Here is a 24,406-nt window from a genome sequence, read left to right on the forward strand (position 1 = left end):
CCCTCCCCCAGGACCTCACAAAAATGCTCAGCAAATCTGCAAACCTGTTCCTGGGGGTCGGATATTGGATCACCGTTCTTACCCCTAATGATGGTAATAGGTGTGGCGCTGCAAGTTACTTTTTTAATGGAATTAAATAGAGATTTGTGATCACGGGCCACTGAGGCAGATTCCATCTCCTCAGCAACCCGCGACCACCACCCATCCTTGCAGCGCCTCATGGCTCTCTGAACCTCCGAGCGAAGGCTGAGGTAAGCCTCCTCATTCTCCGACGTGGGATGCTGTAGCCGATGACAGTAGGCCTGTCGCTTTTTCTCAGCCATCCTGAACACCTCCTCTGTCAGGCAGGGTCTCTGGGGAGGTCTGAACCGTGTACCCAAAGCAACCATTGCAGCTGCATGAGTCACAGTCCTAAACCTCGCCCATTTACCCTCGACATCAGGAGGAGTGGGGAACGATGCCAACCCCAGCAGCAAGCAATGCTGAACTTCTCGCCTGCAACTTTTATCAGCCAGCTGAGACCAGGCCACGATGGGTTTAAATAGGGTGTACACCCACCACCGGAGTGGAAGAATGGCAGGCGCATCTTACAGATGACAAGTCAGTGGGCAGATCAGCTCCACGGAAGGTCCTGGTGTCAAGGACATGGACTCGCATCTGCTTTTCCGTCACGATGTAGTCCAGCAGATGTTCTTGCTTGGACCCGGCATCCATCCATGATGTGTGGATGCGCTGGTGCCGGAACAGCGTGTTGGTAATTACAAGCCCACTCACATACTCCACACCACACACATCACGCTCTTTATTTATCCTGGAAGAATCTGTTGAGCTGTGAAGCACGTTTTCACAGATGTCCAGTAGGGGCGGGTAAAAACGTTACAACAAACATATGAAGACGATTGCTTGTGTTGCGATCGAAACGTCGTGATATTGTTATTATTATTTTCTATCTACGTGGCTTTACGGAAAGACCCAAAGAATATAATACAAAAATACACGCACACTCCACACCACATACTCCCCACACCCACACTCCCCACACACACCACACACTCCCCACACACACCACATACTCCCCACACACACCACACATCACTCACTCCCCACAACACTCACTCCCCCACACACGCACGCACAAGCCACCAAGTGAGTGCGGCACGTGGGCCGACCCCAATCCGCGCCCCACCGCTCTCCACCACAAGCTCGGCCTCTCCACTGCTCTCGCCTGGCCCCTTGCCCCCGCCCCCCCCTCGCTGACTCCGCCCCCCCCCCGCCCACCACCACCCCCACCTCCACAAGCGTCACGTGACACTCGGCGATCGATTGCGCGCCCTGCAGCCTTCTTTGTTCGCCGGAACACGATGGCGGAGACAGACGTGAGTTCGGGCTCCCCTCACCTCGCCCTCTTCCTCGCCTTTCTCTTTCCCCTAAACGCCGCCGACGCTGCGCCCTGTCCGTCCGCACCCCCCTCCCCTCCTCCCTTCCTCATCTCGGGCTGAACGAGCGAATCTCGGGTCGGGAGGATTTCTTTGTGGCGTGGAGAAGACGCAGCGCGGCCGACGCGGCGCCTCATCCTTTCCGTGTAGGCCTCGGCCACATGGGCTTGCGCAGGGGACGCTTTGGACTGTCGCAGCGGACTAAAACGGCGAGCAGTCGACGCGCTTAAATGTTTCTTCGAATGTTAATTTGTGCCCGCGGTTTAGGTCCGCGCGGGATGGTTGAGGCGCCTGGGTCTCGGAAGGGGCTGCTCGATGTGCGGTCGGGTAGGCCCCGCCGCTTGAGCCTGGGCCCACGTGGGTGCCCCGTGGGACACCGGCACGGATATCGGCCTCGCGGCGGAGCCTCGAAGGCTTGCGTAGTAGAGGCGCGGACTAACAATGAGAGCCGTGCATTCGTAATTGAGCTACGTCGACTTGCGCAGAGACCCGTATATTATTAATGCATCGGGCCCAGACCCACAGGCTCCATTAAGACACCCGAAAGATTATCGGGGCGAGCGCGGTGTCTGAAATAGAGCCGGCGATTTTTTTTTTAAGCCGGCAAGTGCCGTTGCGTGTACGGTGGTCTCTATCGCATATGCCGTGCGATTCACAGCGCGTTAGTCTCGTTTTAATTGATCCGCGCTTTGGGAGACGGAACGCAAACGTGTGTAACTCAAATGTACCGTACCCGGGTTTGTGATCCGCGTTGCCTGGCGCCAGTTTAACGTTTCACGAACGTCAAAAAATACTCTCTAAAGCTCATCCCTCGTGGCGGTCGGCCGGTTTCATTGCGTTTAATTTTTGTTAACGTGCGAGTGGCAAACGTGACTGTGTCACCAGTCCGCGATTTGACATAAAAAAAATGTCACTCCCTAGGCCTAACTCGTGGTGTTTCCCCGGATGTAAAAATAAAACCTTTGATAATTTTACTCCACGAATAAATTGCAAAATTGGAGTTATTGCTAAACATTTGTAGAGCTTGAACAGCTGAAAAAATTTGAGAAAACCAAAACGCAAATAAGGTGATTTTAGTCTCGACGCGCTTCGGCTGAATGCAAGGACTTAAAAATGGGACTTTTGCCAGTATCAAAGTATTACAAAATAAGAATAGTTTTTTTTACCCTTTATGACAATAAAACAGGAGGTGTTAAGATGTTTAAGCACCAAATAGAAACCTTTTGTAAGGAAGCAAGTACTGCATTAACCACACACATGCAAACAATAATGATATACAGCTCCTTTGCATGCTTTCCCACGCCGTGTGGATCACGGTGATTGTCTTGGCCATACTTCGCCACGCTGGTCAGTGCGGGTTTGAAATGCCTCGAGGGACGCGGCGCTTGCTTTGATAACGCCCCACCGATGTGTTTGCATCGTCCGGGAATTTAATTCGGATGGCTGTGTTTTAAAAGTGGAGTGTGAGCTAACAACTTAAACACGCGCGCTCCCCCTTCCCCCCCTGTTGGTCATAATCAAGTTTCATTCATTTAACCAGGAAGTCGTATTGCCTATAACACGTGGTCATTGCGAGTCTGTTCTAAATACTAAGCAGGCTGAAGCTTAAAAAGTAAAAAAACAGTTCGGGTTGATTTGTTTGTTAAACTTGAGCTCATGTGATAATACAGCACCCAACTTAATAATATACCGATCTTTGTGAGTCAAATACTTAGTACAGCTTTAAAAATAATTAATTAATCCACTTCATGCGTTTTAACAAATAGCCAACAGGAAACGTACGACACAGATTTCAAATTCTTACCATGTTCCATACGTGCTCGTACATGTACAATCCACTGCCGGTCATGGGAGAGGCATACATTTAAGTAAAATGTTATTCACAACCATATAAAAGTCATGTTATAAAGCTAAAGTAACGTGTATATTTTACTGTCTCTGCAACAGGAGGTTCTTGACCTTAAAGCCAATTTGTCTAAAGGCAATATTGAGGTATATTAAAAATCCCAGTTAAAACATTTAATTCACCCGTTTCATAACGTGTTATATGGTAGAATGTTTTACTACAATTGAAAACCTGTCCACACTTCCTCATGGAGCTTTCAAGAGTCATGTGGCACTAAAAATAAATTGGCTGCATTGTTTAACGACGCACGACACGGAGCGGTGAGGTAGGGGGGGCACATCGCTATTGTTCCGCCATCTGGATTTGGCCAGACACATGGAAATTATTTCGAATTTGGCAAGTCGAAGTATCCGGGTGTGGCATGTTAAGTAGCGACGGGGGTCCCATAAGGAATATTGGTTGCTTACCCCCTCACCCCTGTCCACAAATTGGAGGGGTGGAGATACCCCCTCGAATGTGTTTCTGCACTCATAGTTTTTTGAGGATTACTACTGCTGGAGGCCCAGTTGGCGATTGTGTTTGGGTCTTAGCCAATGAGGGGAGTGGGTGTCCCTTGTCGCCCCAACAACAATACCACATCCCCTTTCATAACACCACCTCCCATCTCGGCACTATTCCTTTCAACGGCTACACCACTCTACAACACTACTGCCACCTCTCAATCTCAACATCACTGCCACTCCTTAAACACTGCTACCTCTCTATCACTACCGTTCCCAACACCACTGCCACCCTTTTCAACATCACCCTCCGTAATCCCCGCACATGGCACCGCCCCTTCCGCCACCTCCACGGTGGTGCCACGGTCTGAACCTCTTGTCTGTGGCACAGGTGACGATGTCCCAGGAAACCCCGACCGTCAACGGGAGTGTGGAGGGCACCGCTCCGAACGCCGACGAAATGACGTCCAAGGACTACTACTTTGACTCCTACGCCCACTTCGGCATCCACGAGGTTTGTCAACGGCACCGATCCGGCCCTGGCGTTCCTTGTTGCCTCGTAGCAACGCTAAACTTGCAAGACAAATTGCCCCTTGTCAATACAGTGCTGGATGAGGGACCCCTCCACACCGTGTGGGTCCTGGGTGGCATTTGACCAGACTTCACCATGCTGGTCAGTGTAGGTTGGTTGGAAGAGCAAAGCATGGAAGCAAAGTAAAACAATGGATTGTGCTTGCACTGCCCTCTGCTGCCCACGATATAGCACACCCCTGACCCTCATGCACAGGCTGCTGCGGGGCTGTGCTACATTACCATTACGATAATAAATTCACATCACCTTCATAATACTGATTAATATTGCCTTTATAACTGCAATGTATGCGTTTCTTGCTCATTTTTGTATTAAGATTGAAAGCAAATTATGAGATTGTTTATATATTTCATGTTCGGAATGTGCTAGGATGATCATGTGGTGTCTCCAGATGCTTGTTAAAATGTATTTACTCATTGGTTGCTCACAAGGTTTGGAATCAAATACAGCATTTGGTAATATACAATATTTGGTAAGAACAAAACAGCTGATATGGAGTTGGACAGGACATCTTTGAGCATCGTATAGTTTCAAGTTTTCAAGTTTCATTTATGAGGTATAGCCCTGTGAGCCATGCGGCTCTTGACTCGGGTGCAACCGCAACAAACAAAATATGAACAGAGAACATCTTAAAGCGATGACGCGCAACAGAAACATCCTGGATAAACCAGCAAATCTTCCAGAAAAAAACCCACCGTATTACAACGCTGTGTGCAAAAATCCCACTGTGATGCAAGACAAACAATAACCATAAGACAATTTAGATTCAAGTTATCAGGCCAACTCCGCACTTCCGCAAGAAACATGGCTTAACCATATGTTTTAGAAATCACCAAAATAAAGCTATAAAATACAATGTAACAACAGTAATCATAGGAACTTTGATTAAAATTTAACAATAAACGATATACATAACATGTACGAACAAACTTGCATCCATATCTGTCAGCATGACACTCCCCGTGTATGATGTGAGTCAATGGTAGTGAGTGTATGATGTGCGAGTCAGTGGTAGTGTGAGTGAGTGTATGATGTGTGAGTGAGTCAGCGTATGATGAGTGAGTCAGCGTATGATGAGTGAGTCAGCGTATGATGAGTGAGTCAGCGTATGATGTGTGAGTGAATCAGTGTAAGATGAGTGAGTGTGTCACGGCATCCTCCTCGCCATCGCGGCCTCCCCGCCATCGCGCCCTCCTCCACGCCATCACGGCCTCCTCCCCGCCATCACGGCCTCCTCCCCGCTATTGTGGCCTCCCCATCATCGCGGCCTCCTCCACGCCATCATGGCCTCCTCCCCGCCATCGTGGCCTCCTCTTCTTTCTCTCTTTCTAGTCTAGCACCGGCAACACTAAAGGAAACACTTCCTAAAGCGAGCTTCAGCACCTCTGTAGGTGGCCAGGGCCTCGTCCAGCCTCTTGAGGCCACACAGAGCGTTGCCCTCGTAGTGCAGCGTGGCCGCCCTGCTCTCGGCCGGGAAAAGCTTCTGCAGCAGGGCGCTGAGCAGCACTTTCATCCGCCACACCGCCAGGTGCCGCAGCAGAGCTGACAATGTGTTTTCAGGAGGGTGTCCTAGTGGAGGGAAAGAGCAAAGTCTCCGTAAATAAGATGACGTGTCGAGCTTAGGAGATTTGACCGAGCACACTGGGTGGAGGGGGGCAAGAGATTGTGAAGAGTGGAAGACATTGCAGGAGATCTTTTCCCAACAGTGGGATGGTAACCACAAAGAAAGATTTGTTCAGTTTTGGTTCACTTTTCACCAAGCCCCGGTAATCCTGTGACGCAGTGATTGTAGACTGTTTTAGGTGGAGCAGAGGGTGAGGAGTCTGTCACCAGTTATGATGATATTGCATTGAGAATGAGGGTCATTAACGGGTTCTTGAGACTTCGCTCATGTCTTATTCCACAACATTGCCGACTCGTGCTGCCAATAACGGGGTCCAAAGTCCGCACTAAGTGTGTCACATCACTGCTCCTTGTGAAACCACCCACAATGCTACTGCCCGGCTACACTGTGAACATAATTAATGAGTAAAAATCTAATTGGCCTGCGGCAAAGCAATACTTGAGGGTTTGAGTGTCCTCCAGTTTGTGAGTAGGCTTGGAATGGGTCAGCTGAGGACTATGAGAACTATTGCTATCGACCGCACGGGTATCAACGCATACTTCCTTTTAACGAAATCGCTTGTGCCAACAGCTGGCGTCATGGATACCACACCCGGGACATTATTGTGGGATCTTGCTCGGCACGTACTTCATCGATGAAAATTTATTTTTATGCTCGCGTCATGTGTTTCAAATCGTGTGTAAAAGAATGATTCACAATCTTCGCAAATTACTTGTAAATAATTTTCCACTTACAGGGTCATATTGATAACAAAATTACATAATTTGACTCAAAGATTGAGTTAATTTACATCAATACAATAGCTGCTTTAGGCGATATTTTCTAAAATAATCAACTTGAGCTACATTGTTAATGTGGGTAAAGCCACGTGTTGAAGTTTCTATAACAAAAATGAACACTGGAGATTTGTTGTTGGTTAAATGCTTCGTTGCTGATAAGGTCGTGGCGGCGTTGTTTTTGACATTCCAGGAGATGCTGAAGGATGAGGTGCGGACGAGGACTTACCGTAACGCCATGTACCACAACCGCCACCTCTTCAAGGACAAGGTGGTTCTGGACGTAGGCAGCGGCACGGGCATCCTCTGCATGTTCGCCGCAAAGGCTGGGGCCAAGAAAGTCTTTGGGGTAAGAACCCACTTCCACACCCTGCTGGATTAACAATACTAACAAAGGTGTCATTTAAACAGGAAAGCTTCACTCACAATGTGTGTTTTCAGGAGGGTGTCCTGTGTTGGGATGTTTGGCCACTTCTCGTCAGGAGTGCTTTGCACGTGCGAGAGAAAATCACTCGTCGGCGATGATGATCAAAGATCCAACTGCTAGCTACTTAGGAGATTTCTGGCTTTGGCACTTTGACAAAGCTGAATGTGTGTGATCTACCAACCCTTTAAAGTGGTAGATTACGGGTTGCATTGTTCAAAAATTAAAGTGATTGCCGGTTGTCTGCTCGCTAATCACAGCCCAGGATTAACGGTGTTTTCATTTTTCTTCTGTACAGATCGAGTGCTCCAACATTGCAGACTATTCACAGCAGATCATCAAAGCCAACAACTTGGATTCAGGTTAGTTTTCCACGTCCATTCATTGTAGTAGGGCCTTTGCCCACTGTCTATGTTATTGACAGCCTTCTGCTAGGTTTGTACAAGAGATGTAACAATGTAAATAATTGACAGCTCTTCATCATTCCACTGCTGGATGAAGGCCACCCCCACAATGTGTCGTTGATGGAGGTTGTTTGACAATACTTCACTGCGCTGGTCAGTGCGGGTTGGCGAAGAGGGAGGATCTAGGTTGGGTTGGATATCACTCACCACTGGTGTTAGCGATGGCTGGTAATCAAACTCAGGTTACTGGGTTCGTAATCAAACTCAGGTTACTGAGTTCGTAATCAAACTCAGGTTACTGGGTTCGTAGCCCAACACGCTCCATCGGTTCCACCCCCTATATTACCCGTAAAATGTAAGGATTTGCCTTTTCCATAGGTATGTAGGTACTGAGCCACTGATGAGATCCGCATGTTTATTACACACTTGACTCACGGCCACTGTTTGAGATGAATTTGCCCTTTTTTTGTGGTGTCTAAAGATGCGGTGGCATTTAGATGCCACACAAATCCAAATAGTATTACAACTGTACTTATTTTTGGTTCTTTCGGTAAAGTCACGTAGAAGGGAAATAATAAAATATATATAAAACAATAAAATTCTCACGACGTTTCAACTGCAACACAAGCAATCAACAGGTGTGAAAACCACAGCAAGAAAATTAGAAAAAAGTGGCGGTTTTTAAAAATTTTCTTGCTGTGGTTTTCACACCTGATGAAGATTGCTTGTGTTGCAGTCGAAACGTCGTGATAATTTAATTGTTTTATATTTTAATTATGTTTCCTTTCTACGTGACTTTACCGAAAGAACCAAGAATATGAATCCCTGCAGTCATGAAAGCATTAAATCACAACTTGTGTAGGGTGGCTGACGGCGGTGTGATGGCACCATGTTGTACGTATGTTGAACTTGTTTCGCGACGTACGGAGCAAACCGTGCACATCCGGAGGTGCCAACGCATGTTTTCGTTGTGTCCTCAGTGATAACGATTGTGAAGGGCAAGGTGGAGGAGGTGGACCTGCTGGTTGACAAGGTGGACATCATCATCAGCGAGTGGATGGGATACTGCCTGCTCTACGAATCCATGCTCAACACCGTCATCTGTGCCCGCGACAAGTGGCTGGTAAGGCATCGTTAAATGTCATCGTCAGCCATTGTCCGCTCGCTGCTATGAAATCTCGTTTACCATACACCATGCTCACAACGTTACACCGTACAAGGAAACACTCGCGTATGTACCATATTCGTTCTATTGACACCATTCCAACAATGTACACGCACACAATGTTACACTGCCACCACAAACAAAATACACATCACACCAGCATCGCCATTGTCTCCATTGCTGGACGAAGGCCTCACCTTGCCATCGCCATACCTCATCGTCTCTGTGGTGGGTCATCCTCTTGGGTGCACCCTCTTCATTTTTGGTTGCCATTTCATCACAAGTCTTAATCCACCAGCGATTGTCCCATTCTAGCGATGTTTCCTGCCCCATGTACACTTTTCTATCTTAATTGCTTGGGTGATTTATTTTCATATCACAACCACTGGAACGGTTGGCGATGCCGCGGTGTGGAGTTGTCGGTGTGTGTGTGCCTTACAAAACGCAACTCGTCTGGTTCTGTAGAAACCGGGCGGCGCCATCTTCCCCGACCGCGCCTCCCTCTTCCTCACCGCCATCGAGGACCGCCAGTACAAAGAGAACAAAATCAACTGTGAGACCCGCGGCCTCCACAGCGCAAACGCCACGTCCACCACTCTCGCAACCGCAACTATTTTGACTGAACATTCATAAAAACAAAAATATACCCCTTGGGTGGGGGGAGCGGGTTCCTTTTTGCAACATTTTGGCATCTTATTTTTGATGTAATTTTACACGGCCAGTGTCATGTCCGTGAATATATACCCAGCCACCTGAATAATGTCTCCACCTACCTCAGAATGATTTTATTCTTCATTCCCACTAGGAACTAATATTTAGGAATAATATTTCGCCATATGAATGATTGTTCTGCCATATTTAGTTGTGTTACAAAGTTATCTTTGGCCATACTTTTTCAACTAAAATCTTAATTTTATGCCCAATTTCCAAACTTGCGTGTAACGGTTATTCAGTTTGCTTGCAATATAATTTTACTTTGTACCATTTGTTGGTCCTGATGTTCAGACCTAACAACACATAGGAGTACAAATAAGCGGGGGGGGGCAGGTGGACAAACGTTCACTGGTAAGAACCTGGGGAAGAATGCAATTTGGAAAACCAATGTTCATTTACACCGGCTTATTCAAATCATGCTGCATGGGGGTAATCGAATCCAACCGCACGGTGGCACGAGTCGACCGGGCAACGGGACCGTGTGCGACCTGCCGTCACCGCACGGTGAAGGAACTCGGGCGGACGCGCTGACCTCGGCGGCGTGTCGCTTTCTACCCCCCCCCCGCTCCGCGTGTGCGCTCAGGGTGGGAGGACGTGTACGGCTTCGACATGTCCTGCATCCGCGACGTGGCCATCCAGGAGCCGCTGGTGGACGTGGTGGAGCCCAAGCAGGTGGTCACCAACTCCTGCCTCGTCAAGGTGGGGCCCCGTGTAGCTCGCGCCGCCGGTTCTCAGGCCCCCCCCCTCCCACGCTGCTCGCTTCTCTTAAGTGGATGCGTTGACAATTACTGCCACTGCGTAGGTGTTTCACGGTTACTCTGTACGGCTCTCCGATTTGGTTCTGGGTTGTGCCTTGTGTTCTTTGTCATTTCCTTGAAGCTCCCCCGGCATGTGGAGTGAAACGTTTGGCCGTTATGCCGAACAACCCCACGGTTCGCAGAGCTGTCATTTAAATTGCTGTGTGGATTCATAGCAAGTGAATGCAACCGCTGTATAAAATGGAATTTGTTTCATGAATATAATTATTTTAACTGAATTGTACACTATACTAGGGGTGTGACTATTCGCCCTAGTTTATTAAATCACGAGGTGGTTTAATACGGCAGCCTTTAATGGCTGGGATGGGTAATATGAACCTTTGGCATAGGGTATGTAGGTGAATCGAAAAGCCGTTTTTTACATCTGTGATTTGATATGTATTGCTCACTAAGTTATAGCTCATTAATGGATGCATCTCTACACCCAATCCTGTAATGTAAGGTTTTAGCTGTAATGCTGTTCCTTATTCTGACTGTGATATTTTTAGGTCTTTTGGTAAAGTCACGTAGATGGGTTCAAAGAAAAGAACAAAAAACTACGATGTTTCGATCGCAACACAAGCGGTCATCAGGAAAAGTGGATGAAAGACTGAGATTTTCTCGATGGCGACCGCTTGTGTTGCGATCTAAACATCGTAGTTTTTGTTATTTTCTTAGAACCTATCTACGTGACTTTACCGAAAGACCCAAGAATATGAATCCTACAGTCACGAAAGCTTTAAGTCAAGATTTGACCACGTGATGTTTATTTATCGATATTTTTTCAGAAATATATTTTGATCGGTGAGACTCTAAATGGAATCAATCTCAGTCTTTCACCCACTGTAAATGTAGTTATTTTCCCATCGCTGTCGATCGTTATGAAAGAAGCTCGCGTGATCGTGGCAGCTGGGAAACATAGCGGCGCGCATCGTCCGAGCCGCCTGGTAGCAAGAGAGAAAGGTCACGACGAGATGAAAACGCCGGCCGACCCAACCTGACCCCGCTGTCCGTCGTCTCCCACAGGAGGTGGACATCTACACGGTGAAGGTGGACGACCTGACCTTCACGTCGCCCTTCTGCCTGCAAGTGCGGCGCGCCGACTACGTGCACGCGCTGGTGGCGTACTTCACCGTCGAGTTCACGCGCTGCCACAAGCGCACCGGCTTCTCCACAGGTGAGCGCCCGACAGGGCTCGCGCTCCGCTCGGTGCCCAGGAGCCGCCGCCGCCGCTGCAGTGCCGGCGGTGCAAGTGCTGACGGTCCGAGAGGGTGGTTTTTTTTTTTTGGGTGGTCCCGCCCAGTTTTTCCACGGCAGAGGACAACGATTGCTTCGTGTATTCCAATGGAGTAGCAGTCATCCGGATAATTTATTTTTATTTAAACCGTGACCCTGGGCACGACGGGATCTACTCTTGCGATTGATGTCACGTGATCTTGCACTTGCGCATTGGAACAGGCGGATGGTATTTTTTGGCCAGTACGCCAGCAGTAATAACCAGGGTGGCTGCCCCGATACGAACCATGCACCTACGACAGCTGGGCCGTGTCACCACCCCATACAGTTGATTGTATCGCCCATGGTGCCCGACTCAAATCGTGTGTCTAATGAATTTTGTTTGCCTTTCATGCAAATTGTATGCTCATGCTGATGGTGCAAACAGCTGAACAAACGGTAGCGGTTCAAGAATCACTGGTATTTTTTGGCCCGTTTGAACAACTCGTTTGTATTTCTCATTTACTACCTTGAAAACTCGAGTATTGATGCTGGGAAACAGTTTTATAGCACATCGTCACTCGGGTGGATAAAGTACATTACTTGTTTTTAATATTTTTCCCAGAAGAAGTGTAACAATGCATCAATCAATTATCATTTGTTCAGCTTTTGATATTGCATCAAATGGTATTTGTACATGATTTTTTATTTTTTTCATTGTATGTAAAAGGTTCATGCACCCTTCAGCCCGTAGAGGCCACTACATTGACCGCAGTTTTATATTTAAAAAAAGATGGAATTGATTTGTGACCCTGAATCGTGGCAATTCATCATATCGCCGGCAGGTCCATTCCGGAAGGGGTGGCGAATCTCAGCGTGCAGTGTCTGATGGTTGTTCTTGAACGAATTTGAGTAACTGCCATGGCTTAAAGGATTAAAACCTGATTATGGTGCTGTGTGTGTTCCTATTTGTGTTGCGGCTGGAGTGCGTTGTGACATGCCCGTTTGCCCCTGCTAGCGCCCGACGCCCCGTACACCCACTGGAAGCAAACGGTGTTCTACCTGAAGGAGGACTGCCTGACGGTGAAGCCCGGGGAAGAGATCTATGGCACCATCTCCCTGCGCCCCAATGCCAAGAACAACGTGAGTCGTCGCATCTTCCCCCTCCCATCACGCACACCTATACCACCCACACGGGCAGTGTTAATCACCTCGGTGTGATATTAACGGTGGAAATGTTCGTTGGCGGAAAGATTTTAAAAGTCGATTCCAACGATGGTTATGGGTGGAGGAAAGTCCATCGAGCACGCCGATGGTTACGATCATTTCAGTCGGAACGATCCCGAACACTCTTCTGGCAGGAATTGGCACGCCACATCCATCTGTTCTCGTAATGCTACAGTCAGTGCTGTGGAGGTATATCGGGAACAACGGCGGTATAGGATTGTTATGGATAGGTGCATCTTGTATTCTTGTGCCTTGGTGCTGATAATCCCTACTCTCAAGTTAGCCCAGCAGCGTTTCAGAAAATATTGCATGAAATAAACGCTGTTACCCACCACCAGCACACGCATGACTGACTATAGCGACACTAAATTAAGACAAACAAGTCGAAATGAAGAGGTAGAACAGCATCCTTTAAGTAACCTTATCTAGAGACTGCAATGCACTGAGGAAAGACCACGCATTATAATTTTCTATATATGCGTTAATACAAATTGAGTTAACTGGTTGGCTGACCTAATATTGGGGAGGGGGGTTGCGTACCACTTGCCCACATTTAACAACTAAGAGTGGGCTATATTTCGAATTGAAGATTAGATTAGAAAGTGTTGTTGCCAGGCTGAAATACCCCCTCTATTGTACCCGAATAGTTGCTTCTAAGATTATTTTAGTAATGGGTGAGTATTGTTTGTGGACTATTTTGAAGTGATGGGCCTCCAGGGTTTCCTGTCGCTGCTCCGCGAGCTAATTTGTGTGGTGTACTTCGCCCCTGCTGCCGTTTCTGCTTTCAGCGAGACCTGGACTTCACCATCGACGTGGAGTTCAAGGGTCAGCTGTGCGAGGTGTCATCGTCCCAGGAGTACCGCATGCGCTGAGGAGTGGGGGGGGGTGGTGTGTGGGGGGGGGGGGGCGGGAGGGTTAGACGCACGCAAAACAAAAAGTGAAACGGGAAAATAAACTTAAAAATAAAGAAAAATACCTCCGTACCATCGCCAAAATTTACCTTCAGTCCCGCTTTCATGCGGCAGGAGGGAAAAGCAACAGTTTTGAAATGTGTTGTGTCGTTGAATGCTACGATTTTCAACCAATCCGAGGAGGCAGCAGCAGATGGATTGGCAGGCACACCGCTGGGGGCGTGTGCGTGGGTGTGGCGCGTTCTTCGGCGATGCGTTTTGAGTACCTTCAGTGAAAGCATTGATACCTTTACATTTTTGTTTTCAGTCGGCCGATTGTCCCTGGTTAATCGTGGCACAGGAGAGCCACCTTATTCCTGTCTTCAGTATTTTCGGTACTCGACCAGTACGTCCACCGCCCCCCCCCCCTCCCCAACCTATTTTGGAATGCATTTCTGACGGGCGAGCGTGTTCAGCGCTCGGGAGTGCATACGGACGGCCATTGAAGCACCGTGTGTGTGTACAATGTAGTGTATTGTGGTGTCTGTATTTTAATGTTTTGTTCTGCATTGATAAACTATGGAATTTCCGTCGTTGTATCAGAATACTCATCGTTTTAGTTTTTTATATATAAAAAAACAGCTTCCGTTTGAATTGGTGCGCAGGTTTTTTGTTTTTTTGTCGTTCCCATTCATTACGCGGAGTTTAATTATTTTGTACAGTTCAACGTTTAATATGGTGGTGGGGAGGGGGGGGGGGAGCCTTTTAAAGGTGGCAGAAATGTTTGAGCTCGTGGAGGAGAAACAGCTGTTGCTGTCGCTTCTCCCCGTATTGCGTTTAACCCCTTTTTCCACTGCACCAATCGAGCCGTGCCCAGCCAGTCCGGCGTGGGTCGAGAGCATCGCCAGTTTCCCCCCGCCCCCGCTGCAGAACCAGAACTGTGGCCCGCTGACGCTGCACGCAGTAAACTTCGGTTGCGTCAGTCTTGTACCGAACGACACAACCTGTGATGCAACTTCGCGCTGGGCCACATTGCGGCGTCTTGCGAGGCCGTAGTTTGGCGGTTTGGTTAGAGCTCGGCGTGGCAAATAGCCGGCGGTAAAATTGCCCGTGAGGTGATGGCATCGCCGCGCTGGCACGGCTTGAATGTGTCGGTGGAAAAGGGCTGGTAATGGAGACTGGATGCGCTGGGCGCTGTTCCGTATCGCGTGCTTCGGTATCGCGCTGAGAGTGCGGCGAGCCTGCGATTCACTACAGCTCGACGACTTGCACTGCAGTATTTCTCCTCTGCGGGGGGTTAAGGCTACGTGGGGACGTACTTGCACGCGCGTGTCCTCCCTTGACTGCCCCGGGACTTTGTGCGATGAAGGCACGGCCATTGAGAGCGCCCTGCCGCGGTGGCCCCGTTGCGATTGTCCCCTCGGAATCCGTTTGGGATAGCACGCGGCTCTACGCTTGACTGTTCGATTTTCTGTCGAGTTGGCTTTAGTTTTTTTTTATATACAACAGGCTCTAAACCTGCCTTGTGTACGATTAAGCAAGGCAATCCCCCGGTGGCACATTCATTCCACGTGGTTTCCCGTAAAGGGCTTTCCAGTTGACACTCTGGGCTCTTGTCACCAGGCCCTGTCCATTACGAGGGGAGCACTGTGGACTTTTGTGCATGGCCGGTTCAGTGACCAGACGGTTCAACTTGCCATGGTTATGTTTTGTTGTGGGTGAAATGGCCTGCTAGTTTAGCCTCGCTAGGGAAGGCGGCGGTGGGGGGAGGGGGGTAATAAACGTCATTTTTAATCCTTCCAAAAGCATGCTGTGCAAAAATATCTAAAGAGAATGTGAAGGTAGGTTAAAGTTGGTGCGATGGAAGGTCTCGTGTGTGATTGTCGTAAGCCAAGGCAGCCCTCTGGTCCGAGTTGCACAGCCTTTGGTTTGATGACCCTGTGGTCTCTCCATCTCGGCTGCCCCGTCCGTACAGCAGCTGGAACCGGTGCGGTCCCGAATGAGTAAACCTCTGCGCTTTAGCCCGACGCAGGTGCCGTTTTAACCCATTTATGGATGACTTTGTGATATTGTTTTTGTACAAGGATCCCAATTGCCGAGGTTGAAAAGCAAGCACATTTTTTAATATCCCCTGCGGCTCTCATGTGTTGGGTTTTCCCGCGCATTGATCGACATCAGGTTCCTCAACGGTTTGCTCTGCGTGCTTGGAGCTTCATAGTTGAAGCGACGAAAAATCGGACATGGTGCCAACCAAACGCAATTACAACCCGTACAACACATCGGATAGCACACCCGTGAAAACCTGTCGTTTAAGACTCTACCTGGAAATATTTGTGCACTCTCGTATACGGGATGCACTAACTCCAAGCGTGGATTCATGAAAACCTTTAATAAACATTACATTGAAAAAGTACTAACATTTCTGTTGTGAATGGAAATCCATACGTTTCTTAACTATTTCGAACGTTCTAAGATTGTAAGGTCCCAAAGTATGTTTATTAGAGTAAAAAATCTGCACGCAGCCCAACATTGCATTTTATCGATGAACGTCCATTTGTGGGTCCATCCTGTGCGCGTCGGCCGGTGTCTGTGAAGGCGGCGGTGGTGTAGTCCACGCCACAGGCGATGCCTCGCCGACGAGACGATTCTCTCCACCACCGTGTGCGTTTCTCCACTTTCAGGAAAACTTTCTCGAGCTCGGTTTTCTCCGCAGCGCGACGAGTCTGCTCCATCGATGCCGTTATACCTCCCCAATGATGTGTTTGTTCGTCAACGGCGGTGACGCTTGAGCCAAGTGGCCTTTTCCTGTTGCCTGGTCCGAGTTTGTACGGTTGCCATGTGTTGTTGTTTAACTGCAACGCGCTAAGCAGGAAAATCAAGCGATGGTCGCGCCACCACTCATGCGATCTTAATCCGGTGGTTGTTGGTGTTTTGATACGTTCGGTCGGTGTGTTCCATTGGATAAATGGCTTTGGTTAAGTGACAATTGCAATATGGCTTTCATCAATGTTGGTATAAGGTTCGACAGGCTACGACCAATGGAAAGTGTTCAAAAGGGTTGCTGGAGGCGACAGTGTCCTTCGTGTGTATTAGTTTGAACATAAAAAAAGCTAACTCCAATCGGTGAAAATACACCAAAATAAAGTGTTGAATGGTAAAACATTTAATGAAAGGGGCAGCGTTTTCAAAACTTAAGGTTGAGGTAAAGCAATGCGTGAGCTAATGGTTCCGTGAAGTGGATCGACCTTCCAAATAATTTTAAACAGTTTTGGGAAAAAGATGTTATTTTAAAAGCTCCCTCCTGAAACGGCTGCCGTCCAATTTACCTGAAGGTTGCTGTGGCAACTGTGAACCACGGGAGAGAACGCCCCTTACAATTTGACCATTAAATGGTAATATTTTAAAACATGAAATGCTTAAACAATTGTGTCCCCCTATATTTGGGTACAACTTGCATAAATGGGTTAAAAGTGCTGCCACGTGTGTGGCCGGAAACAGTTTTTAAAGTTGCGTCACCTTTCCCTGAAACTGCGTTGCATTTTGTGCGGTAGTGTTTTTTGTATTTTTTTCCTCCCTACCCGTCCCGTAGCTTTGTTTCTATTTAACTGCAGCTGCGATAAGTCTACAAAGTCCGCCACGTGCCGTGCAGTGGACTTGCCCTGTGTCCACGTTCCCCATTCATTCGTGTGTTCAGCTGCTGTTTTTAAAGTTTATTTTTTATTGTACTTATTGTGAGGGTGCAACTAGTCTGGACAATAAAGCTGAGAGCCTCCGTTGCAAATGAGATTGTATGCCTTCCTCCCACACACAGCTCCTCTCACTATAAATTTATATATATTAAAAACACGATTGCACAGCAAAGGTCCAAAATGGCAAGCAGGCACGTAAACTGCACTCCTGATATTGCAATCGATTAAAGTTTGTACGTTTCTTCAATTGGAGGAACGTTTTCAGAACCTGGAAAGAGGCAATGGGTTTAGGGAGGGTATTCCAAAGTTGGGAAGGGCGCAAAGACACGCAGAAATGAGTTTACCTGCGGAGTGGTGCTTGAACGTGGTGCTTGAACGTGGTGCGAATGAGCCGAGTCCTCAACACGGGAACAGTCACCATCGTAGCAAGAGGAGAGTGATATGCAGGTGACCGACCACTGAAGAGGTGGCTTGGAGTGAATTCGTGCTGGGTTCGATCACGTAAGTATAAATGTGTCGTTAAACCCGCCACCACCCGACTCAGCCAATTAGTAAGGTGTCACGTGAACAAAACGTGAATTCGTTCCTAGTTCGGCACACCGGTGTGGAGGAGAGAACCCACTAGAATCGTAAATGTTGTGAGTTTACTCTCCAACACACCGGTGTGCTGAATTAAAGGATTGGTATGTTTTGTTAATGTGACCAATCTTACTAATTGACTTGAGTAGTGGCGGGTTTAACAAAACGTTTATATTTACGCCATCTAACCCAAACCTCGTGGATAATATTGGTCGCGAAAGCCTACGTGTTAAACTGGTAAGTGCTGGATCATCAATCAACATTCCTAAATAAAACTTATTAATTAGCTTGGTTTATGAATTGTATATTTTTCCCATATACCAATTGTGCCCTCTGTTAGCGTGGCGTGGCCACATGGAACTCTGCGAGGAGCGCGTCACCCCGCCATGGATCTGCGATTGGCCACATGACGGGAGACGTCACAACTCCTTGGAGACATTTTACATTGAGACACGAGGGGGTGCGATTTCCCACATGCCCGGCTGCAAAAGACATTTGTCATCCATAATATAGGTCACTCCAACACACCGGTGTGCTGAACTAGTAACGAATTGGTACGTTTTGTTTACGTGACAAACCTTACTAATTGGCCGTGCCGGGTGGTGGCGGGTTTAACAAACATTTTCGCGATCTAGCTAAAAAAAACCTCATGGATATCGGTCGCGAAAGCCGACGTGTTAAACAAGACATTTGTCATTGTGAATCGTTCTTTTTGCAATACGAGAGCTGGAATTGGGTCAAATCATCTTTCAATATAATTAACTTGTTTTTTGGTGTATTCATAACAATACCTGAGCATCGACTCAATACACATGATGGCCTGGCTTAAATGACGAGCTATTCAGACCTGGACTTGAACCCAGGTGAACAAGTGCTGGCTAGGTGCTTTGGCCCCTGAGGCACCAGTCAGTACAATAACAAAATATTGATACTGGAAGAATCCGATGAGCTATAAAGCTTTCATCTTCTTTGGTTCTTTCGGGAAGTCACGTAGAATGAGAATAAAATAAAATAACACTAAAATTATCACGACGTTTTGGCCACAACACAAGTGGCCTTCTTCAGGTGAAAGGAACAAACCTGTCGGGACGACAGAGCTTCAATGAACGCTGTTAAGATTCGCAGCGTCTTTTAAGCTGGTTGAGAGAAGTGAGGCACCTTGACAAAGGGGTTTACATATCAAACAGGAGAATTTAGTATTGAAATAGCTGTGGGATTAGCTTGTGACTGGTCACGGAAATGGCTATGTTAAAGTCAAACCCTACACATCCACAGAGGCACCTAGTACAAATCAAATAGGATAATTTAGCATTGAAATAGCTGAGGGATTAGCTTGTGACTGGTCACAGAAGTAGCTATGTTAAAGTCAAAGCCTACAGAAGTGATGAAGGCCACTTGTGTTGTGGCCGACCGTCGTGAGAATTTATTGTGTTATTTTATTTTATTATTTTATTCTCATTCTACGTGACTTTACCGAAAGAACCAAAGAAGATGAATCCTTGCAGTCACGAAAGCTATAAAGCTCTTTTTTTTTTAGATGTCCAGGATGCAATAGAAAGCACACCTGGAAGTGGAATGGATAACTTCACCGCACAGCTGGAAACCCCCAGTAGTTATCGGAATCCAGGGGCTGCGTGGCGTACCTATAGTCCGTGAGCCAGAGTAGCAATTCGTACCACCTAAGGTAGCAACATATTTCGTGGTACTCATTTACACAGCTAATAAGAGTCAATTCGTCTAAAATGGTTAGCACAATTTACAGTGATTGGCCACTTGAATTGTAACCATTCAAATAATGACACATCGGGTGATACTGGTAAGTGAGGTATTGTATCTGAGGCTGGACTCATGGACAGCTTTGTATATTCAGACATAGGGACAAAGGTGATTCGGCATCATTTGCGTTTTAAAGTTTATATAAACCGTGACGATTGAAAACCTTAGCAAACATTTGATTAGCAGAGGCTCCAGCCAATCCATTAACACCATTAAAGGAAATATTGACCTTTTCACGAGGGAAGTCGATTTCATGTCAAATAAATAAACCGAGCAGAAAACCCACGCAATGTTAACAGCATTTCAACTTTGACCCCAGTTCGAAGCTCATTATTATTAATCCTACGCCGCGATGCCCTTTTAGTTAAGAATACATAAAAAATGGAAACATCGTAAAACGCGAACAGCCCTGAAAACTGCGACATAAAAATCCAAGCATTGGTAGGAGAGGGGGGGGGGCCTTAAAAAGCCAGGGGGTTTAAAGCGTTGAGGTGGCCTTGTGAAGGGGAGCGGCACCACACAGGCACTCGCGTTGCCTCGTGCAACGTTCAAGTCAAGTTCCAAATCGCGGGCGCTCATCCGGTGTCTCCGCGTTACTCAACGTAGCAGGGCGGCGAAGCCACTTGAGCGAAAAGAAAGCCCGCAGCAGTAAAAACAGCGGCAACAGCAGCAGCAGTAACAGCAGAAGCAGCGATTGGCCCTCTCTGAAGGAATGTTCCAAACAGTTCACAACGAAGGACTCGTTCGACAGGCTAAGGTGGTGCCAGTTTTCAAGTCCCTTGTTCAGCAGGACTCTTTTGTAGCAGCAGGAGGGCTCGGTTGGAGTGTCCGAGGAGGAGGAGGATGTGCGTCCCTGTGGTGGACAAGATGATAGGAGTACGGGAGACCAGGCAGGCTGGCTCGTGGTCGAGGTTTCAACGTTCACGGAGGGCGATTTGTTCGGAGCTCCCGATAGGCATCGTCAAAGTAAAGTGCAGATTCTCGGCAATTGAGGCAGTTAAGCTTAGTACAGCACGGCCGTTTCAAGTAATACCCCTTTTCCAGTGCAGAACCCGAGCCGTGCTGCTGACGCCGCCAACAAACACCATTAACCCTGCCCCTGGCACCGCTTACGTCCCGAGCCGGATTCAGAAGTCTTCTTGCGAGGCCAGAGTTTCGCGGATCGGTTCTCGCTCAGCGTGGCAAAGAATCCAGCAAAACCCACCCCCCCATACCGCGAGGGCTCCGCGTTGACGTGGCTCGGATGTGCCAGTGGGAATAGGCCTATAACAAGAGCCCCGTCCTTTGCCGCAGGCAGTTGGGAGGCATGGGTATCGGCGCTCGTCCCAAGCGACGACAACGAGGAGGAGGAGGATGATGAGGTCGGGAAGCGCGGCGACTCCACGCCGGCAACAGTCGTTGGCGAGGAGCGGCGCGCGTACGGAAGCGGCGACGGCGACCCTCAATCGCAGCAGCCCTTCTTCTTTTTCTCGGGCGCCTTCTCCAGGTGGAACGATTGCCTCTGGATGTCCTCCTGCTCCGCTAGCAACCTGAGCGACGGACACGCGCGCAGGATGGGTCAGAGCGGCGTCCCCGCGCGGGCCCACCGAGATGGAAGCAGACCTGGCCAAGTGGCTTATCGCGTGGACGTTTATAACATCCAAATAATTTAAAAACGCAAGTTTCTAAAATGCGGAGGGAAAAATCGGAGGGCCAGGAGAGAAATCCACGCGACCGCGGGGAGAACGTGCAAACTTCAATTGTACAGGCGTCAGCGTCGGTTGAACCCACGACCTCCTGCATACCAGGCGAGGAAGATTACATCTCGCCACCGCGGCGCCCCATGGAAACATTGTCCCGCGACGGTCGCCAGACAGCCACAAGTGTGAGATAATGAGTCTCCAGCCTGCGCTCTAACTCGACTGCTGACACCGTCTCTCAAAGTTTAATTTCACGTTCGCTTAAACCCGTTTAACGTCTTCGGGCCTTCCGTCCCAAACCGCAGCCTCCCCCCCCCCCCACTTGACCCCCGAGCGCTACTTCGGAGCCCGCCCGCCGTGAGTGTCGCGAGCGGCGTCCATACCGCGCCATGTGCGTCACCGCCTCCGCCACGCTCCTGCCGGATTTGGCGCTGCACTCGTAGAAAATCATGCCGTACTCCTGACGGGCAGAGAAACGATCACAAGCATCATCATAAATTATCCACGATTTATCCACCGCATTAAGTGCACACCGCACCTCTCATGGCTGCATACGGTGCAAAACAAGTTCAACATACATACAGCAACACTTTACGTGGTGATTTTTTTTGTGCAGTCATTGGTGACACAGCTGAGGCCATCAAACTCGCTAACTTAATTCGAGACAGCTGCCGGAGATTCAAGCCCAGGCTGTCGGCACTGCTAGGCTCGGCACCTCTGAGCCACCTCGGCTTCAGTGGGAATGTTTTGTGCACGCAGATGAAATACAATCCATCCGTGGCACACAGGCCATGGTCGTGGGGTGTATTACAAATGCTCGGCGGGGCATCGGTAAACATTACAATCTTAATTATGAAAGGGATTTCAACAAATACTTTTTTGAACTCTTTCTTTGCGTACCGTCCGTATTTCAGCATCAACACAAATTCCTCTGGGGAGCTCGTTAAAACGGAGCACAGGCGCTCGCTCACTCCGTCCCTCCGAGACGCGTTGAGCGCCGCCGTGCACGTGCACCCGCGCCGTACGATGCACTTACTATTCACGGCCGTGATTGCAATACATCGCCGTTGTTTTGTCCTTTTCAGTCTTAATGTATCTTTTCGTTTTCACAAATTTAGACCGTCGTTGTAAATATTTCCCTACAGATTCACAGCGTGTTGCTTTTGCATTATGCATACCGTACACTATTTTTATTGTTTTCTAACGGTATTGCATTCAAAGGGGACCCTTTTCTTTCTGCATGGGTCTTGGCTTGCGTGGGATGTAACAACAATGTCGTCTCTCTATCCATGAAAACCCTGCTCAATCTCAACGCTCACTCTGCGGGAGGCTTTTTCTTGGGATATGTGTGTGTGTGTGCACCGTGCAAAGCGGTGGGCACAGTGGCTAGCACAAGGCATTATACACCAGGCAACCCGAGTTTGATTCCCTGCCGTGGCTAACATCGTAGAAGAGTGATATCAGCTGTTGGCGAGTGCCCTCGCTTCAACTACCAGCACTGATCAGCGTAGTGAAGTATGGTCAAAAACCCCCATGACCGACATGTTGTGGAGAGGCCTACATCCAGCAGTGGATGGACAAATGGCTTTATATTATGATCAATATGTAAGTGAATTCACAGAGTTTTTGATTTTGTTGTTTTCACAGTTTTGCGTAAGCTCCACCATGAATTAAATGTTTGCGAAGTCTGGGTCTGAAATCCCATTTCCACTGTCGCGGTATGGGGTGGTTTTCCACTAGCTACTTGCTATACCGAGCTATAACAAAGCCGTGATATGCTGTCCTCACAAGACGTGTGAATCAAGCAGGTCACGATGCATTCATTGCATGTAAGGACACCGCATCGCCGCATCATCTACTACGTGCGAATCGACCCGTCCAATGCGTGTGATATCAGCGGTACACCGCTCGGCTTCTGCGATAGAAAACCATCCCGGCGTTTTCGTCAGCCACGCCGGGCCGGTTCGGCACAGCCCTGGAATGGCTCAGATGAGCCAATGGGATAAAAACAGTCCCCCCGTGTCCACGTCTGGGCTCTCACCTGCGCCAGCCGCTCGCCGTCCGCGACCGCGACCCTGCGCATGTCTCCCTTGGCCTCCGCCAGGTCTTGCTTGTTTCCCAGCAGCAGCAGCACCACGGCGTCACCGGCGCCTTCCTGCACATTCACCGACCGCCGTCAGTGACTCCTCCGCTCTCGTTACAAAGTGTCCGCATTGCCGGAAACTCCGTGACTGGATGACGCCGAGGTGCGCAATCATCCTGCGGCCTCTCAGAGGCGTTTACAAGTCCTACTTTTACTTTTTTCCGCACCGTACGTAGCCAACCGTGCTAATCGAGGGGGAAAAACAACGAACTAATCGCAAAAAGCAAATTTAAATAAATGAGTTTTCAACCTAGACGATTTAAAAGTGCATGGCTCCAGTGGCTCCCTAATATCGGAAGGAAGAGCATTCCAGATGGCCGCAGAAGCGCATCTGAAAGCGCGCGATGCATCGACCGTCTTTGTTCGATGGCCAGCCAAAAGCGCGCGCTGCTGCGAGGATGACCGGAGTTCACAGGATCATGGTTGATGTTCCCCCTGCAATGGAACTGTCGGACTGACAATCGTCCGCGGTCGTGGGGGCGGGGATCAGAAGTTTGGAGGGGGCGGGGGGGGGCAAGGGTGAATCAAGGATGGACGACGTCACGCACCTTGACGCTGTTCATCCATCCGCGCACGGCAGTGAAGGAGCCCTCGGTGGTGACGTCGTACACCACCACCACGCCGTCCGCCTTGCGGAAATACTGCTTGGTGATGCTGCGGAACCTGGCAGCGGAGAGGACAGCAACGCGAGCTCGCGGGGAAACCCATCACCACCGTTGTGACTGTTGTTGTTGTCGTTGTTGTTCTTGTTGTCGGGTCGCCGTCTCAAAGGGAACGCGCACAAGGGAGAGGTGCGACCCTACAGTCGGCTGCTCACGCCGCTCGCAATTACCGTCCACCAAACTCACACCTCTTGCTGCATCATCACAATCCATGTAAAATAAGCTCAATAAAACTGTGTGTGGCCTAAGAAATAACAAAGTATATGAC

General features: G+C 48.7%; 2 protein-coding genes across 10 annotated transcripts in view; one reads left to right on the plus strand and one right to left on the minus strand.

Moving 5' to 3' along the window:
* Positions 1 to 1,253: 1,253 nt before the first annotated feature.
* Positions 1,254 to 17,391, plus strand: PRMT1 (protein arginine methyltransferase 1). Of its 5 annotated transcripts, none has more exons than XM_032960120.2 (11): positions 1,383 to 1,582; positions 3,384 to 3,428; positions 4,174 to 4,296; positions 6,968 to 7,123; positions 7,497 to 7,560; positions 8,583 to 8,725; positions 9,233 to 9,320; positions 10,065 to 10,180; positions 11,305 to 11,455; positions 12,512 to 12,636; positions 13,509 to 17,391. In XM_032960120.2, exons 3-11 carry the CDS (start codon positions 4,180 to 4,182, stop codon positions 13,590 to 13,592), a joined length of 1,044 nt encoding a protein of 347 aa, XP_032816011.2. In that variant the 5' UTR covers positions 1,383 to 1,582; positions 3,384 to 3,428; positions 4,174 to 4,179; the 3' UTR covers positions 13,593 to 17,391. The 5 variants fall into 5 exon arrangements, with proteins under 5 accessions (XP_032816009.2, XP_032816011.2, XP_032816010.2 ...); XM_076069459.1 differs by lacking the exon at positions 1,383 to 1,582 and adding an exon at positions 1,583 to 1,645; XM_032960118.2 differs by lacking the exons at positions 1,383 to 1,582; positions 3,384 to 3,428 and adding an exon at positions 1,254 to 1,376.
* LOC116945626 (EF-hand calcium-binding domain-containing protein 4B-like) overlaps positions 14,471 to 24,406 on the minus strand; it is a 42,881-nt gene continuing 32,945 nt past the window's right edge. For all 5 annotated transcript variants that reach the window (XM_032960123.2, XM_032960122.2, XM_076069457.1 and 2 more), the window contains 4 exons: positions 24,025 to 24,139; positions 23,375 to 23,488; positions 21,717 to 21,793; positions 14,471 to 21,183 (listed from right to left, as the gene is read on the minus strand). In XM_032960123.2, the coding sequence (XP_032816014.2) occupies positions 21,096 to 21,183; positions 21,717 to 21,793; positions 23,375 to 23,488; positions 24,025 to 24,139 (394 nt within the window). In that variant the 3' untranslated portion in view covers positions 14,471 to 21,095. The remainder of the gene's footprint in view (positions 21,184 to 21,716; positions 21,794 to 23,374; positions 23,489 to 24,024; positions 24,140 to 24,406) is intronic.

This window comes from Petromyzon marinus, chromosome 24 (genome assembly GCF_048934315.1).
Source record: "Petromyzon marinus isolate PM22_M1 ecotype Great Lakes invasive population chromosome 24, UKy_Petmar_22M1.pri1.0, whole genome shotgun sequence".
NCBI lineage: Eukaryota > Metazoa > Chordata > Hyperoartia > Petromyzontiformes > Petromyzontidae > Petromyzon > Petromyzon marinus.